The sequence below is a fragment of the Anabrus simplex genome, chromosome 1 (assembly GCF_040414725.1).
Source record: "Anabrus simplex isolate iqAnaSimp1 chromosome 1, ASM4041472v1, whole genome shotgun sequence".
Classification (NCBI taxonomy): domain Eukaryota; kingdom Metazoa; phylum Arthropoda; class Insecta; order Orthoptera; family Tettigoniidae; genus Anabrus; species Anabrus simplex.
The window spans coordinates 475,834,506-475,854,418 of record NC_090265.1 but is presented as its reverse complement, the minus strand read 5'-3'; the positions used below and the strand labels follow the sequence as shown (position 1 = coordinate 475,854,418).

General features: G+C 38.9%; 1 protein-coding gene across 1 annotated transcript in view; it reads right to left on the bottom strand.

The window, feature by feature from the left end:
- Positions 1–3,458: 3,458 nt before the first annotated feature.
- Positions 3,459–19,913, bottom strand: part of LOC136856967 (homeobox protein homothorax) — a 444,003-nt gene continuing 427,548 nt past the window's right edge. Inside the window, exons 8-9 of the mRNA XM_068227555.1 lie at positions 3,677–3,809; positions 3,459–3,532 (exon numbers count right to left, since the gene is read on the bottom strand). Coding sequence (XP_068083656.1) covers positions 3,459–3,532; positions 3,677–3,809 — 207 coding nt within the window. The remainder of the gene's footprint in view (positions 3,533–3,676; positions 3,810–19,913) is intronic.

The window sequence follows — 19,913 nt, the reverse complement described above, 5'->3', positions numbered from 1 at the left end:
ATAAAGAGAAATAAAATTGTCTTCTCGTGATTTAATAACAGTAATTCACAAAACAATCAAGACTCCTTCCGACAAAGATGAGTGGAATTGATTCCACAACCTTCTGTTAATAGCAGACCTAGCTACATTAACGCAGTGTGTAAACATGATGCTAATACCCCGGTACTCACATACACGGAGTGTACACATCTCCCCACCCCCATCCCCCTGACTCCCACCACAACCCCCTCGAACCTCCATCGCAAACCTTACAAAAAACTGAACACGTTATACGTGGTAATAAACTGTAATTTTCTGTATATTAAACGAATGTCACTGATGGAAACACATCGGACATGTAAATCGGAATTTACGGCTTCTGTAATTAGCGTTGAAACCTATGTGAAGCATAATAATAAATTCTTGTCAACAAAGCTACATGTAAACATATTTAGTTATAACCCACCCCCGTGTTACTACTACTACCACTGCACTACTACATAGTACACTTTCTACTGGTGCTAGCCTCGATGTGGAACATGTACATATATGATGCGTATGTGTGTCCTAAGTGTATTTATAGGATCCATTGGCCTGGCCTGGGTTGGGTGGCATGCATGTTATCGATGCGGAGAGAATGTAGAGAGAGATAGAACGTTGGGATGAACGTGCGGAAGTGTACCTCTCTCAACACAAATCTAGTTAACTTATAATCAAACATGCTGGCATTAATGTTATACCCATGTATTCACATCAAATTACTTAACGGTTTTGGCTCTAAAGTAAAATAAAAATATGAAACCGACTGAAAAAATACAATGTGAAATATCTCAGATTTTTTTGAAATATAGAGTTTAAAAATGCATGTAAAAATCTAACAAACTAGAAGATATACTATTACATTTAGACTTGACAGGTCCAAGATATCTTACAATTTAGAGACTCATGCCTCCTTCGTATCATAAAATCAATAAGATGTTCACAGTTTGGCGATCGAGATAAAAATATCCCATTCATTACCCAAATTTGTTCGGCTTTAACTCTTTAAGAAACCTTTTAGTAACATTATTTTACAGGAAAAATGAATGAAATACTAACTAAAGCTTACAAAACATGTAACCTTTATTTTAACCATTCCTAAATAATACAATTTCCCTTACATTGGCTAGGTAACAATGCAATGTTTTGAAACCTAATTTTACAAGCATTCATATCAAGAGGAATTCTACAGACTATTACAATATCAGGTTTTGACTAACTTTATCTACTTAGCTATTAAACAAATCTAACAAAGTTCAGAAATTTACAAATTAAATATAATTAACTAACAAGAACAAGACTGTAACGAATAAACAAATATATTAGAGAACAACTTTTAAAATGAAATGTACCAACACACTCTAAAGTAAATGCACAGCTTCGAACCCAACATTCAGCCGTGATTCCGATGGCTAATATAAATTAAAATAACTACTTTTTCAATCACAACATTTATCACATACTTAGATTCCTAAGCGAATGACAACGAAGAATATAGATGGCAGTGCATTTACTTTACAGCTATGTATTTCGATAAAATGCTCGATCAACAAAACTCTAGTAGTGGCATAATTTAACGTTCAACAACATAAACGATTAAAACAACTGTCTCAATTTTACAGACACATTAGAAATATACCAACAACCAGTGTCTTGCAAGCATAGGCTTTCTGTGTGTTTTACTCTATCCTCTTATGCTACAAGAAATCACTTTCCAGAAGAAAGTAGGAAACAGATGTAATTATATGCAACAAAGCTATTGATGTGACCCACGAAAATATCACTCACTCTTTAAAATTTTAAAAAAGAGATGTAAATGAAAAAACAGAAACTTTATTCCAGCAAACCACAGCTAACGCTTCGTAATAACGTTCAGGAGGCAAACGAGGAATGCCGACAGCAGCGAAGGGCTCTGGAATCCTGTGTCAAGCACGCAACCCGTCCCAAAATACCACCCACTACCCCTGTCTTCGATAGGGTTGGGTAATTCGCGTATTATCATTAACATAGAATAACAGTAAAACAAAATCAAAACACAAAACTACCAATATATACATTTAACTTTACGTTTATCTCCATAAGTATAATGTTTCCAACTTGAAATCGTGACTGGATACAATGAATCAATGATTGCATGTATTTTACAGCACTAAAATCCTAGTTGCACGACAATAATAATTCAAATAGAGATTCTTCCTACCTTTAAATATACGATATCTGACGTTTGTGAGACAGAGGTTCATGTCAGATTGATGAGACAAGATTATTATTTATAAAAATTAAAAACTGATCATGGGGAGGTATATAAAGCAACCTATTTAGAAATATAGAACTTTCGTGGTTTCAGAGTAACAATATGTTATTTGTCTAAAGTTAAACAGCCGAGTGCATGCTAAGTTTCCGTTTTCTTGAAGTTTTAAAATTCAAAATATACATCGAGTAAGTGAAGAAGGAAAGTGGTTTCTAACTACGATGGATTTTTTAAAGAACTGAACGGTTTGACAAAACGATTTAAAAGCAGATAATTCGAAAAGATGCTATAGCAGAATGGAAAACAGAAAAGGCAAAAATATTTCTAAGTCACAGCAGTAGATAAGAAATGATAAAAAATGCAATAGGCCTACCCCATGATTTGCAATTCAACCTCAAAATATGTTGTTACATTAGCGGTGCAAAATAATACTCCCCACCCCGCAACACAAGTACTTCAACACATTAAAAAATGCTATATGTGTGCTATAATCTATAAAGTTTCTTTCGTAGATCGTTAGAATGAATGACACCAATGATAGCTTTCAGTGGTACAATGATTGCAGTTCCTGTCACCATTATGTAAATATTAATCGTTGCTGTGTTACCAAGTGTTCGTAACTCTGTTCCTAAAAACAGAAGTGCGAGAGAAAATCGCGTAGTTTGACAAAGGATAACATCTAACACTTTTCTGCATTTCTTTAACTCAACACTGGATTCGTAGTGAAATTATTAAAATTGTTAGTCTAATTCAAGGTACAAAATCATACAAATATTTGATCTATCAATCATCTATTTGTATTACTCCCTGTTAGCTACGCCTTTTTAGATGTTTAGTGAACTTTCTGAATATCTTTTATATCTTGTAATTAATATCAGTCATGGTCTTCTTCAAGATGAGCAACTTCTAGACGTTTCATGAATGTCTACCGTTTTGAACAAACATCAAAATGTTACCAAAAAAGTACAGTAATCAGAATTTCTACCTTTATGCTAGGAAAAGTGTTAATTATAGTGCGTATTTGGATTGAATTACGTTTCATAACAAGGGGTCGTGATGGACATGTACACCACGAGCATTATCACCACCACAACCACCACACTGATTCAATAGGAACTAAGTGATATTTACCCTAATTTGGTAGAAATACCTTAATCACATGAATTTACGTATATAAAATTCTGCTCGGTTAATCCTGACTCACAGCATGATAATGAACGTTTGAACAATGCAAGAATTTAACTATGTTTTTGGCATGAAATTCTGAAACAAACAATTTAAAAAAAAATAACAAAAAATCTTGACAACAATCTCAAACACTTGTTCACGCCTCCACTTTCCACCTTTTCCAGGGCTGACACGGGCCCGATGGCACCCCTCCCCAATAGTACTGGGATCGAGCCCTACCTGGGTCGCTGTTGTCCACACTCTGCTGGGAGCCGGGCTGCTGCGAGAGGGGACCTGGGGTGCCCCCGGAGCCCGGAGACCGCACGTCGTCATTACCGGGACCGGGGTACGAGAGGGACGATGATGGAGGCCTCTGAAACATAAAATAACACTCTTAGAACCGTTTCTCCGAATAAACATGCTTCACATGTCAAAGAGAATACAACTGAAGGGTACTGAGAGAAAAATAACGCTGTCACAAAATATAATTATTTCAGGACACGATTATTTAACTCTGAAGAATACCAGGAACAAAATTAACAAAGTACAATGCCACTGCAGGACAACAATTATTTCTTACACAGGACTCTTGTTTTATCTTCCTTCTGATTTACAGAACCCAACGGCCGTAGCCGTGTTGAAACACCGGATCCCGTGAGATCTCCGAAGTTAAGCAACATTGGGCGTGGGTAGGAGTTGGATGGGTTGCCACGCGCTGTTGGTGGGGGGTAAGGGAATGGAGGAGCGGAAAGGAAATGGCCACCATACCGCACGTAAACTCCGGCTCAGGAACACCTCTGCGGAGGTTCGGACCTGCCTTCGGGCAGAATTACTCTTACCTTACCTGATTTACAGAAAACATATTTTACTCATGCAGACATGTTTGTGTGTCAGTATACACTGTTATCTTCACCCAAACACTAGGAAACGAAGTAACAACATACTCCCGCGGTAATTGAACAGTTTACTTGATAAAGGACCTGGGTAAAACGGAGCAACTACAGGCAAACAAGAAAGCAGCGAATATTATTAGTATCAGCAATAATGAGTGCAAAGTATGAGAATCAGCGGAGTACTTAAGAATGAGCATAGCGGGTGAAGTTGTATGTATATCATAGGGACTGGTACTATCATATGAGTTGCTTCACTTGATGCTAGGCATAGTTAGAAGGATAAGCCACTTTAAATTCCTTCAGTTAAAAACTTTGTGGATGTAATTTTAAAAAAAATCTATAAATATCTCAAACACATCCTGTGTCTTTTTGGAAATCAGACGTTCTGGGTTCGCTTGTAGGCCATACAGACAGAATTCTTGCTTAATACATCCTGCAATCCTTTACCAACATAATTTAGCGGTTTTCGTGCTATGAGCAAGATACACAGCAACGCAATCAGAGCTCACATCATATTGGTGTCATCACTCTAAATACATTCTGGAATGCTTAATCTGTTTAGGGCTGCTGTTTGGTTTATTAGTGAAGTGACGCCAGATCACTTGTCCAGGGTCATATACAACACGACATTAGACCACAAGTTCACACAACTCCAGCTGACCGTCGCTGCACGTAGCGACATCTGGTTTAGCTCTCAAACAAAACTACAGCCCCTTAAAATAGCTAGCAGCACCGTATGCTGTATCGGTAACATATTCAATGCATCATACGTTTACTAATTAATCCTCAATCTCTGTCTCGAAATACGAGATAATGTTATTTCTATAGATGTGAGTCGAGTTCTTAGAAGAGAGAGAGAGAGGGAGAGTGAGTGAGAGAGAGAGAGAGAGAGAGAGAGAGAGAGAGAGAGTGTGTGTGTGTGTAACCTCATTCTCATCTAGAATATAATAATATGTAATCTTAAGTACCAGTCTCTACAGAAGGATCTCGTTAAAGCATGCATTCTGGTATCTGTAACAATTGATACTGATGAACAAAACGAACTGGAAGGCTAGAACAAGTAACAAATACTACTACTACCACTACCACTACCACTACCAATACCCAGTAGAGTGGTTGGCTTTCTGAACCCAACTTGGCACGTTCGACCCTGGCTCAGCCTCGTGTCGGCAGGTGGCACGTAAAAGAACTCCCGCGGTACTAAATTCCGGCACATCGACATTTCCAAAAATCCTTAAAAATAGTTAGTGGGACGTATGTCCTGCACCTATTTCCTCTGGGATCTTCGGTTTTCTGTAACAGTTTCGTATTAACAATCTTAACATCGCCCTGGATGTGTGTAGCAACTTTCTCAGCTAACACGTCCCTAGAATTCGGTGTTAGTTGGGCCTTCATTACTTATCCTGGAGCTAGAATGGAATCAGGTTCAATAGATGATGATAGTGTAGGCTCAGCTACTCAACTGCAGATTGGTTGAGGTGGAATCTTTCAAGCGGTCTGCGTAGTAATTTCCATATTCTGCTGCCATCTACTAGTGAGGTGGAATTCCACACAAAGATTTCTAAGGTTTAATTAATTTAATCCACTTGACACACAGTGCACCACCATAAGCCTATAGGATGTCAATAATTACAATATATAGGTGTCGAGATTTTTACTTGTGGTTATCGTTGTGATGTATTCACTCTAACTACTGGTTTACCCCTGAGATAACTCTTTTCCATTTCACTCGGTCTTGAGCAGTACATTTCACGTCTTCATAGCTTCGCAGGGTCCGACGTTCTTGAGGAATGTCCACGTCTTTCGCGGATGCAAGGATGGGAAAGGGCTAGGATTGGGAAGGTAGTATTTGCGGGTGTAAAAACGAGAAACCATAGAAAATCATCTTCAGGGCTGCCGACGGTGGGATTCGAATCCAAGATCTCCCGAATACACGCTCACAGCTACTCGACTTTAGACGCACGGCCAACTCACTCGGTCCAGTAATGTCTTCACAAAGGTCTTACTTGGTCTTCCACTGAGGAGCTTGCCTGGTATTTTGCATTCAATCACGTAAGTCAACAAACTGCCATGACAAAACCTATGGTCTATTCACCTGAGTTGTCGTTTTCTAGTCTGACTCGGTAGCTATCTCTTTTCTTGTATCTTGTCCAACACCTCACACTGGTCATCACCTCTGTCCAATTTACTTCCTGCATTCGACGTCAACACCACATCTCGAAAGTTTTAAGCCTCTGGATAGACTATATTTCTTATTAAGCAGTCGGCATTGCTATGTGGAAATTATAAAATTAAAAAAGCATTATATTAGAGATTCCGTCATATTTAAGAACACCACGAGCTGACTGCATCTACCTTGCCAGTGCCCAATAAACATCAATTCTCTCCAACTCTCAAAAAATACAGGAATTTTAAATCTGCTCCCAAAATCGGGAGAGAAGTCTCTGCGATCAGGAGAGAGGGAGGAAGGACCAAAAATCGGGGGAGGTGGCATGTCTGTAGGTCCATAGCATGCGTCATTCCCGCCGAATGAACTCTTATATGCTGAATTACGCTGTCAGTATTCGATCCTGCAACCCTGAACAAAAGACGTGAGCGTCAAGCCAACTCGACTTCACAGCTGATAAGTAATTAGAATGTCGGAGAAAACAAGCATATCTGCTTTGCGCACATCAGTTATTCAAAGATCATCGGAGAGGAGAAAAATGGCACATTTTTTATTACATAACAGTACTCGGTTTAAAGTCAATGACTTAATCACTCGGCGTATGAGTTCATTAGTTAATTAATTCCTTCATTAGTCAGAAAAGCATGCGTAACTCTTAAAGCATCATCGAAGCGTACTTCATGTACTTCAGAGATGTCCAATGCGATAAGTAACCGTTTACTTGAATTGACAGTTGTGTTCACACCAGGAAAATGCTGGGACTGAATCTTAATTAAGGCCAAGGACGCTTCCTCCTCACTCCGAGCACTTTCCTCTCCCATCATCGCCATAAGATCTACTGTATCTGTGTTGGTGCGACGTAAGAAGAAAAAAACGTCATTCACAGGACTAATGAACATTAAGCTGTCATAAAAACTCTCCCAAGATTCCAAGCACTACATGCACGTGTGTTAAACTACAGTAGATATACTACTAATTTAATTGTTATTGAATTTTAATTCAATCACCACCATCCAAAAGAACTATTCTATCAATCCGGTACAAAATCACAAAATCTTGTAGGCACAGTATGTGGAAATTTGGCTATTCGTTCGACGTCTGTTTGATATCTAGCTCTATTTCAATTATGTTTTACATTTCTACAAAGTTCAATCCACTCATAAATGATCAACCTATAACATTAACCGTTATAGAAAATACTTCAACTAGGGAAACTGTCTTAACACGACTAAGTTTCCACTAACAACTTCATTAATATTTCCTCAGCTACATCACATTATACTGAAAATGAAATTCAATTCGAAAACAAGTTGGCATCACTGTCCAGAAGAAATTTCTCTTTAGTAGAAGAAACATAGTTATACATTCTGTTGATGGCAAATATTGTTGAATAACGCTGTTCTTCTATACATATGTACAAATAGTCTTTCATATTAATGGTATTGATTTTCTGGGTCCAACTCACCACCAAAGCCATTATGCGTCCATTGCATTGCATTTCATGATTAGGGCGCATTAACTGAACTAATATGAACAAATTATTGTTAGCTCTCTCTCACTCACGCCCGAGAGGGAGGTGTGGGGGTGTATATCGCAGCGAGTGGTCTAAATGCCGAGAGACGGGGACTCTGTATGTACGTGAGAGATGATTAATTATGTTGGCTGTTCCAAGAAAACAGCTGCTATACACCGAGCTCCGGGAACAGGTGGAACCCTCTGAGAAATATCCTCCCTAGATTATAGTACTCCTGAATCCTACATTTAGGCGACAGTTCTGAGAGTTGTATAGGCTTGACGTCAATGAGATAGACATTTATTTAGATAAAATAAATGTATTCAGCACTTTTTTGTTCACCGTAAAAAGTAAAACTCGCGTCTTCGTATTCCGCCAGCTGGTGCAGCTTTTTTAAAATCAAGATTCACCGTAGGAGGACGTAAGATACATGCCCTCCTGCCAATCTTAAATCATTGACATTACCAGGAATCGAATGCAGGCTTATGAAGATGACAGTAAATAGCGCTAACCACGATGGTGGATATTCGCCATGAAATTTGGCGAAGAAATCCACTGGGAAGTAAAGAAATAAATCAGCCGTATATCTTATTAGTGCCGTGCAGTTAGGGGAGATAGTGGTTTCGAACTCCACTGTCGGCATTCCTGAAGATGGTTTTCCGAGGTTTCCTATTTCCACACCGGACAAATGTACCTTGTTTAAGCCCACGGCGGATTCCTTCCCACCCCTAGCCCTTTACTATCCTATCGTCGCCATAAGATATATCTGTGTCGGTGCGAAGTAAAACAAATTCTTAAAAAATACTCTTTCAACAGACGGATAAATTCTTCGGAGAGTAACGTGCTGTCAATGTGGACTGTGGACTGTCACCGTCAATGATATTTAAATAATGCATTTCTAATGAGATACCTCATAAACTTACTTAGCGAAGACTAATTAAACACTGCTACATATACTGGATCGCAACACAGCCTACGGTACTGTACTTTACTTTTGGCACGAAACGGTCATTACTCATAACTCACAACTAGAGGGTGCATATGTACCACTGCATACTCTGCAAAATGTTCCTTTCTATGTACAATGTTGGTTCTGAAGCAGAATTCATTTAGGTTTTTTTCATGATATCTAGTATTTACAGGTCTTCATACAACGAAGAGATGAAAGTATAAGTTATAGGCCCTAGATCCAACATGGCGGCGGCTCCGACAAGCTCACAATGCACCGAACAGGCTTGCCAACTATTGAATAACACGAAAGATGAATGACAACTATGAAAGATAGGTTAGAGCTACAAAATATTGATCTGGACTGGTTCGGTTCACATAGTGGCAAGACCATAGGAACGAAGACAATGGGGGAATTCTTTAGTTTCAGGCTGTTACGGTTATAATTCTTTTTTATAAGTAAAAATGCATTGTACGGCGGGTGGGTTAGTCCCTGGCAAGCATCGAGAAAGGATCTCTCCTCTCTGCTGCTTCACGTATCGTAAAACATTATTTCTTGCATGATTCCAACATTCGAGCCGGATACCACCGCCAGTACCACCATAATAAACTTACATATTGTCGAGCTCCTGTTAATATTGTCAGCTGGCAACAACAATGCATTGCAAAGGCTTCCGGCAGCGAATGGAATTTCAACATAATTCTTTGCTTCGTTATACCGATCTGAATATCATTATACAATATATCTGTTGTCTTATACAATATGATAATAATAATAATAATAATAATAATAATAATAATAATAATAATAATAATAATAATAATAATAATAATAATAGCTTTAGTTATTTTGATGTGCTCGTGTGTTAAGAATGTACACATATTACGTAAATAGGCTATGCACTATAAAACTTAGTCATTCGATTTCAAATGTTAAGAATCGCCTTTTGGGCATATTATATCGTAAAACGAACACAATAAGGAAATATGACAAAATACGCCCTCTACTCATAACACTCAATGAAATATAGCTCAGAAGTGCAGTAAACACGACTGCACATTTTTTTTCTCAAGTAAGAACACATTTTGCGATGGGTGGGTTGGTCCCTGACAAGCATATTGACTAGGAGTTATTCAAACTGTATTGGCAAAGGTAACAATTCCAACTTTTTTTTATCACTCTGGGAAAAGTTTTCTAGGAACAATAACCTCTGGGTTTGGCAAAGTAATTCGCTCTTCAACGTCATCCAGCCATGTTCGTCGTCTGTGCCCAAACACTACATAAATTTCAATATTTCCTTGCGAAATACTTAGCAAAATATGGCAATTTAATTGGTCCAAACATCCAACTTTCCGCTGCATTATTCAAGGCTGTAGCTCGGTTGCTCTCTTAAAAACATCCATGTTCTTCATATTTTGGACCCACGGAATATGAAACATTTCCTGTGCATTCATCTTTCGAAGAGAGAGCCTCCGTGGCTCAGACGGCAGCGCGTCGGCCTCTCACCGCTGAATACCGTGGTTCAAATCCCGGTGACTCCATGTGAGATTTGTGCTGGACAAAGTGGAGGCGGGACAGGTTTTTCTCCGGGTACTCCGGTTTTCCCTGTAATCTTTCATTCCAGCAACACTCTCCATTATCATTTCATAGCATTTATCACACATTAATATAAATCACCTTGGGAGTGGCGACCCCTTTGTAATAACAGCCTATATATGTTTCATTCATTACATCCCTGACCTGGTCAATGACTGGAAAACAGGTTGTAGGTTTTTCATTTTTCATCTTTCGAAGGTTTCAGGATTCACCGGAACATCTTTCAACGTCCATGTCTTCGCACCACAGATCACTGACCAATGTTTGTTTGGACCATAACTGTCATTTGAACCTAAGGTTACTATTAGGAGAAGGCTTGAGTTAGCAATGAACTCGACGGATGAAGTTGTGCGCATAAAAGGGGTTCAGTGGTGGGATCATGTGAGACTAATGGGTGAAGATAGGTTACCTCGAAGAATAATGGACTCGGCCATGGACGGTACGAGAAGTAGAGGGAGACCAAGGCAACGATAATTCAAACCACTTTGCAATGATTTAAAGAAGTATAGAATGAAACGAGGCCATCTAGTTACAAATAAAGGGCTGAAGAGGCGTTTGGTAAATTCACAGAAGCTCGCAGAGTGAAGGATGAAAGACATAACAGTCTATAATTAAGATGAAGGAATGTATATTATTATTATTATTATTATTATTATTATTATTATTATTATTATTATTATTAAGACTCTCCTACTATCTAAACTAGGGTTATACCTCTATAAAATATAAGAATTCACTGTTAGGCAATTCAGCCTATATTTTTGCAACACAAGTGAAAGAAAAAGCAATTGGAAGAAGGTTCTATGCGATCATTATAATATTTTTTCAACCAGCGATACATTATAATTGAGCTGTGTAAGGACTGCGGTAATACTGCACCACGAGCGCTAATGAATGTAATCAGTAATCATTAATTAGTTCTGTTCAATTAAACACACGTTTTATTGTCACAGCGCTACCTCATTGTATGGCTTAATGAATTTCGTCTCCAGTGCAACACACTACCTTCATTATTCGAACACAAAAATTATGTGGCTGGATAATTAACGTAATCCGATAGAGAGCATTATCCACTCTATTCTGATGTGCCTTGAATGTGCTACGGAACGAAGGGTGGGAGAGGAAAAAAATGCAATAGGTGAAATATAGCAGCACGATGATAGACCATTGAAGACTAATGGTGGAATATCAAGCGTTAAGTCAGACACGACCCAACTGTAAGCCAATTGGTGGTGGTTCGAAAAGATACAAGAACTTGATCATTCCGAAACTAAAACAAACATTTGGTACAATCCATTTTTTTTCAATGCTCACGAAACCTTAATGACATTATTCCAGTACAGATTATAATACTGTACTGATTGTCGGACCCGGTGGGTTGAGCTCCTAACAGTTTGACTGATCCTGTGTTAACACTTTTGAATATCCTTTAGGGTGATCCTTCATTTTTCTTTGTGACGTTCGTATTTATTTGTCATGTTTATTACAGTACTGTATGATAATCTACGGCATGCATTTATTTTTATGAAAGAGTATATATCTGTTTCTGCCAGTCGCGTAGTCTAGAGATCTAGAACTCTTAGCAAGAGTTTGCAAATTCTTTTCTCGGCTCGACCAAGGATTTTTATTGAGGTATGACTGTTGGAGCAATGTTAACTCGGCCTATTAAATTAAGTGAGAAATCGTCTGATATAAGATGAAGTGTTTTCACGCTTACCAAGTGGGCAGCAGCAGTCTAATCGACCTGGCAGGTCTAAGGCCTAAATGGGTGTATGGACTATCAAGAATGCATTCTCTTATTAATTTTGCAGCTGAATGCTGCTAACGGGAGTAACGCTCCCTACGGTTCTTATTTGTTTATGTCCTTCAATTTCTTGCCAATTAAATGTGAAGTGGTATTCAATTACAAATATTTTGTACAGATATTGGCAGTGCGTTCCCATACTGACCTATACATACTCCCAATACGTTGTACAAGTGAGTTTGCCTGTGGTACAATTCCAACTGCAACTTGGTACAAAATAATTACGGTAATGTATATGATAGAAAGAAGTAATATCTCGCTTCAGCTTATTTTTTAATTTCTAAAAAAAAACCATTTCCTACAACGAAAATCTACGAAGATATCGAATTTCGTGTAGCGGCCGAAACGAAAGCTATCATGGACAGTTGTGTTTTCAACACTCAGCATGTCCTATGCATGAGTCACAAAGCAGTGTCCTTATCCACAGTACTATTGAAGCACAAAAATAATGTTTCTGCCTTTCCAATAGAAATGTCAGGCTAATGGCAAACCTTATCATTGTGACAAGGAAACCAACAACAACAATACGTAGACGTATATTTATTAATATTGAAATTGATTTTTTTCTTAAGCTTTAGAGTTTCATTAATAACCGGAGAGACTGAGCTTTCGATTGTACAAGACTTACTACACATACTTTTTATTAATATTAAGCCTCTATCTTCAAATCAATTCAGAAGGGATGACAGCGGTCGCGCCATATTTTTGTCGCGTAGTGTGGACATTCAAGTCAGAAAACGTCAAATATAAAAAGAGCTTACATGAGTTTACTATCGCAAATTATTACTTTAAAGATCATAAGATATTTAAAAGACCGAGCTCGATAGCTGCAGTCGCTTAAGTGCGGCCAGTGTCCAGTATTCGGGAGATTGTAGGTTCGAACCCCACTGTCGGCAGCCCTGAAAATGGTTTTCCGTTGTTTCCCATTTTCACACCAGGCAAATGCTGGGCTGTACCTTAATTAAGGCCACGGCCGCTTCCTTAGCACTCCTAGGCCTTCCCTGTCCCATCGTCGCCATAAGACCTATCTGTGTCGGTGCGACGTAAAACAACTAACAAAAAATATTTAAAAGAAATGTAATAACTATCACGAATGATCTAAGAAAAGGTTCTCTTAATAATTTATAGGAAAAAAAGCTGACATTTTTGACATGTGCTTTTTCAAGTAGTTTGTTGAAGAGAGGCAAATGCAATAGCTGAAGGCGGCCGCCTATAGAGTTTCTCGTCGTAAGAACGTACGAGCCATCAAATAGCAATATACTCCTCATTCTTGATTTTCACAATGTGAAGACAAAGATTTAGTAATATACAGCATAACGTCAATAATAATAATAATAATAATAATAATAATAATAATAATAATAATAATAATAATAATCTTAGAAAGCATTGAAGCTAGAGGGTACTCCACATATTTTAAATAAAAAGAAGATGCATACATGCAAGTACGGAGACTGATTGAAGGAACGCATTACAGGTGGCAAAATGGTTGTATGATACTCGTACTAAGAGACGTTAAATTTACCGTTCTTGCTAATAAATCTCGTCACTAGTTTATGAGTGTCAGTGCTCCTTGTAGTGAAATTTGGAATTATTATATATTAATTATAATGCCAAGGCAAGTACGTCCAATGAACAGCAAACATGCTCACTATAGTTTTAAGTCTACTTGCTGATGACCTCGAATTCTCCAAATCATATACACCAATTCGGCCGCCAGTGTTCGCACAGTATCAAAATGGCAAGTAAAATGTTAAATAAATGACATTTAACATTAGTCTTCGGTGGATTTCGTGGCAGAAAATCATCTTCTTCTTGTTCTTCTCTTTCTTCTTCTTTCTGGCCTTATTCCCATTTTTCTATGGGTCGGCATTTATATACAGTAGCACTGTCCTTAGCATCCAGACACACTAGTAGTGTTCTCAGCACCACACACACCTCAGCAGCTTCTATACTGACAGAGATTGAGACTTGTAACATTTTGCTTTGCTCTGCACCAAGAGATAAGATACAAAAAATACTGCATCCATCAAAAAATTTGAACTTCACACAGTTAACATAGCCGGTTGATTTGGTACAAATTAGCCGTAACTGTCCGACTCGTTGGCTGAACGGTCAGCGTACTGGCCTTCGGTTCAGAGGGTCCTGGGTTCGATTCCCGGCCGGGTCGGGGATTTTAACCTTCATTGGTTCATTCCAATGGCCCGAGGGCTGGGTGTTTGTGCTGTCCCCAACATCCCTGCAACTCACACACCACACACAACACTATCCTCCACCACAATAACACGCAGTTCCCTACACATGGCAGATGCCGCCCACCCTCATCGGAGGGTCTGCCTTACAAGGGCTGCACTCGGCTAGAAATAGCCACACGAAATTAAATTAAAAAAGCCGTAACTGGGAAATTTGAGAGCTGCTAGTTAAGTCATTTATCCTGATGAAAGAAGTCAAGTGAATATTTAACTTCATTCGTCGCTTAGAAAATTTTGTATTGTATTTTAAATGGAATATTAATCACTTGTCGAGGCTGGATTTCGTAGCACGTAATACAATCAACACGAAATCTGTTAATCTCAGACCAGGCGCTACAACATATTCTTCAGCAATGAGCGCAAAACCCTTGAGAGAGAAAATATACTCGCATTATACTGTCACCTTATTTCAATTATCCGCACCATTCTTAATTCCTGCTAGTTTAGTGCTATAATAATAGCTGTGAATCCTCACATTAGCAATGCTAAGGCTCACACACTGCTGTACATCATTATTATTGCTACACACGTACGGATGTCTTTTTCTTACCTTTTGTTTACATGCAGTTGTATTTAATTGGCAAAAGCACGCGAGACTTAATAATACATATTTCACCACGTAAATTTCAAGAGTACATTCCACGCATTCGTTACTGCTGCTCGCCTCAGACATGATGTAATACTGCATACTACAAGGCTCCGCAAGGTGTCAATTTTTCTTCCTCGACTTCTTCAGGCCGGTGAGTTGGGATGCTGAACTCGTCGGTGACGAAAGCACTTGATAGAAAACGTCTACCGTCTAAAACTAGCTTCATAATGAAATATGCACGGTGGTCGGAATAGACTTACCAAAAATGGCAGGATCTGAAAAGTAATTTCGTAGGTGGTAAATTGGAGACAGCGACTAGATCGTTACCTACGATTAACACATGCTGAGGTATTGCGAAAAGGTGTCATATGGAGCGCAGTTTTAGGAGATTTGTTTCCGAGACGTAAAATGACATGATCATAAGTGTAAACGGCATTATGAAGTGAACAACAGAAGAGTACATTACGTTGTTAGCATGTAAATACTTACGTTACATATGCCAAACTGTAACACGTTTACGAATCCAATTTAAGCGAGATGACAAATGTGGCGATAGAATATTGATTCCTATTTCAATGCAAGCTTTCACACCTTGGTGAGTTTACCCGGAGATTTCGACTATCCTGTATACTGAGATAGCAAAACCATTTTGATGAGCGGTATGGATGTGGGCGGGCTCATATGTGTCACAAAACGACTAATTTCACACTAATTATTATTATATTTCCTATGAGTAAGGTAAAGGACTCACGTGATCTTACAAACGCTTACGATGACACATGGGACATATATCTCAATCCCGTTCACGTTACGTAATACTTTTAATAACAAGAGGAACTCATTTTCCCAAGTTGTGCAAATTTGTGCTGAAGAAAAGAATCAGGATTCGGAAATTACTAATGTTTGAGCATTTTTATTTGAAAGGAAAAATTTCTCTCCTTACGCAATCAACCCAAATGGCATCCTACCGGAGGTTTTTTTTTATTTTTTTGCTATTTGCTTTACGTCGCACCGACACAGATAAGTTAGGTCTTATGGCGACGGTGGGATAGGAATGGGCTAGGAAGTGGAAGGAATCGGCCGTGGCCTTAATTAAAGTACAGCCCCGGCATTTGCCTGGTGTGAAAATAGGAAACCACGGAAAACCATCTTCAGGGCTGCCGACAGTGGGGCTCGAACCCACTATCTCCCGATTACTGGATACTGGCCGCACTTAAGCGACTGCAGCTATCGAGCTCGGTCCTACCGGAAGTAAACAATTCAGTATCAAGAGGGAAACACAACTGTAACTCCAGGCTTCATGAGAAATAATTGTTTCGGTGTATTCCCAAAATGTATTTGGTAGTTCTGGAGAGTGAGAAACTACCAACCACACCAATTGACCCTATGAACAAACCTTCCCCACCATTCATCACAGGGACTAGCTGCATCAGGAATAGAATTACAGCATCTCCCATACCGCAGTCACTTTCATAACGTCAAAGTCAAGGATGAGACTGGGCCAGAAAATTAAAGAAACAAGCTTAATCTAGCCCATATCAAGAGAGACAGTACGATCTGCACACTGTATCTCAGTTCATCATTTTTATTTCGGTTTAGGTAGCCTATACAAAATTCTAGAGTAGGTTCAGTTCAATGTCCGTCCGTCCGTCCAGTTCTTACATCACCATAAAACGGTGTTTCAGATCTGGGATTACTGTAGTTGGGTTGTGCACTTACAAGGAAAATTACTGGATTATATTTTTCACAACTTCGTTCTAAAGTGAAACTTCTCCAGATGATAACCTCTAAGTAAACCGTCTCTCTTCACCACCACTTTTATCTGACACGGAATGATATTCTCATAGGACCAGCAGGCCTACATTTCACCCCGCTTCAAGATGACCACTCCTTTTCCCGACCAACAGCCACGAATCTTGGCCATAAATCAACAATACAGCATATCCCATATCCGCTTTCAGATGATCAGAAAACTGAGAGAGAAAAAAAATGTTCACAGTGTGGCACTGCAGTGGCGCTTCCAGCAGGTGGGTCAAGGTGGACCCAGGCCCAATTAAATATCTGAGATTTTCAAATTTCTTTTCTTTACAAGTTGCTTTACGTCGCAACGATACAGATAGGTCTTATGGCGACAATGGGACAGGGACGAGCTAGGAGTGGGAAGTAAGTGACCGTGGCCTTAAGTAAGGTACAGCCCCCAGCATTTGCCTGGCATGAAAATGGGAAACCACGGGAAACCCTATTCAGGGCTGCCGACAGTGGGATTTGAGCCCACAATCTCCCGGATGCAAGCTCACAGCCGCGCGTCCTAACCGCACGGCCAACTCGCCCAGTCTTAGAATATCTGATTCGTCACTGTTTCTGGAGAGCGTGAGTGCGTGTAGGTCTATATAAAAAAATGAATGTTCTTCCTCCGGAAGAACTACTTTCTGTAATAAAAGAGAGTGATAAACGAGGACCAGTCTAGAAAGACAAGAATAGTGGCCAAGAGGATTCGTCGCATTGAGCACGCGTCACTTCAAAACCTGCATGTCTTCGGGCTGAGCAATGGCCACTTGGTCCCTCAGGGATGTAGAGTTTGTTTGTTTGTCTGCTTTATAAAAGAAGATCTAAGTATGATATAGCAAACGAGTTTGATTGTGGAAAGGGTCAAATTTAAAACGCATTACAAATCCTAATTTTGAACCATACGAAAAAATAAACAATTATGGTTTTCGAGTGGTTTAATGGAACCCGTGCCAAGGGATTAAGTGGAAGGCAAATGTTGCAGGAAAAGGCCGTCATTTTTGCTTTTGATCTAGGTGTAGTACATTCCTCTGCAAGTAACAGATTATTGGATGACCGAGCTCAATAGCTGCAGTCGCTTAAGTGCGGCCAGTATCCAGTATTCGGGAGATGGTGGGTTCGAACCCCACTATCGGCAGCCCTGAAGATGTTTTTCCGTGGTTTCCCATTTTCAGACCAGGCAAATGCTGGGGTTTTACCTTAATTAAGGCCACGGCCGCTTCCTTCCCATTCCTAGCCGTTAGCTGTTCCGTCATCGCCATAAGACTTATCCGTGTCAGTGCGACGTAAATCAACTTGCAAAAAAATAAAAGATTGTTGGATGGATTTAGTCTCCGACACAATATTGATCATCTAGCAAGCATTTAGAGGAATATGTAGTAGTAGTAGTAGTAGTAGTAGTAGTAGTAGTAGTAGTAGTAGTAGTAGTAGTAGCCTTGACTTATTTCATAAGGAGTAGAACTGTCATTAGTCCCTAATGATTAGAAAGAAACCAAAATATTTAATTTGGACAAATGGAAAGTGCTTTAATGCCAACAGGAGTGACATTTAATTAGCGTCTTCTGCCTACCCTATACCTGCAAACTGCTCAACAACCCGTTAGCGACAGGTAGTTCAGCGAGCACTGCATACATAGCTGTTTAACACAATTCAGGGAACACTTTCGGTGTGAAAAGCCAAAAATACTAGCTCAGTTAAAGATTCAGATAGTTGTACATTTTTGTGGCAGAACAGAAAAATAACACTAACATTGCGGAATTCATACACAGTGGAATAAGGGATGCTGTAACATTATTATTATTATTATTATTATTATTATTATTATTATTATTATTATTATTATTATTATTATTAAAAGAATGAAGTAATTAGCATAATATTACACATTTAATCGTCAATATATGTTACCTGATAAACTGAAATCTGTCTCAGATTCCTATAAAGATTATTTTAAATGAAAAATAATTCTCAGAAATAATAATAACAACAACAATAATATGTTTGTCTCGCTTAAAACTGAAGGAGTATGCTCAATAATGTACAAAAATAAATAAATAAATACATAAATAAATAAATAAATAAATAAATAAATAAATAAATAAATAAATAAATAAATAATATTGTTTTACGTGCCTTATCATAAAAATAATTTGGTTATTTGTTTTACATCTAGGAAAACGAAAGCCAAATCTCGTAAATGTATGTTAAGATAACAATCTTCAGTAAAATAAAATACATGGTAGTTTTAATTTTGATTACGACGGCGAATGAACGTGGTCATTTGTACTTGTAAGGTATGTTACATAGCTGGGTAGCTTCCCCTTGCCTTACTATTCGAAACTGCAGGAGCGTATTCCTTAGCACTTTAGAATGCCTTTTTTTTTTTTTGCTAGGGGCTTTACGTCGCACCGACACAGATAGGTCTTATGGCGACGATGGGATAGGAAAGGCCTAGGAGTTGGAAGGAAGCGGCCGTGGCCTTAATTAAGGTACAGCCCCAGCATTTGCCTGGTGTGAAAATTGGAAACCACGGAAAACCATTTTCAGGGCTGCCGATAGTGGGATTCGAACCTACTATCTCCCGGATGCAAGCTCACAGCCGCGCGCCTCTACACGCACGGCCAACTCGCCCGGTTAGAATGCTTTAATCTAAGTCCGTAAATTGACTGTCATGTTAAGAAACCGCTTTTTTCAAAGCAAAATTCAACAACACAGGCTCTCTAAAGATAGAAAAGCGTGTATTAAACATATAGCGTGAACACAGTCATCAGCTGGAAACCGAGCGGATTTGCCTCGCGTATTAACGCGCTACGGCTATGGAGCCAAACAAGTGGGTTAGAACCCCACCGTTGGCTGTCCTGAGAATTGTGTTCTCACTTTTCCTATTTTCACTACAGTCAAATGCCGTACGAGCAAGTTTTCATTCCCC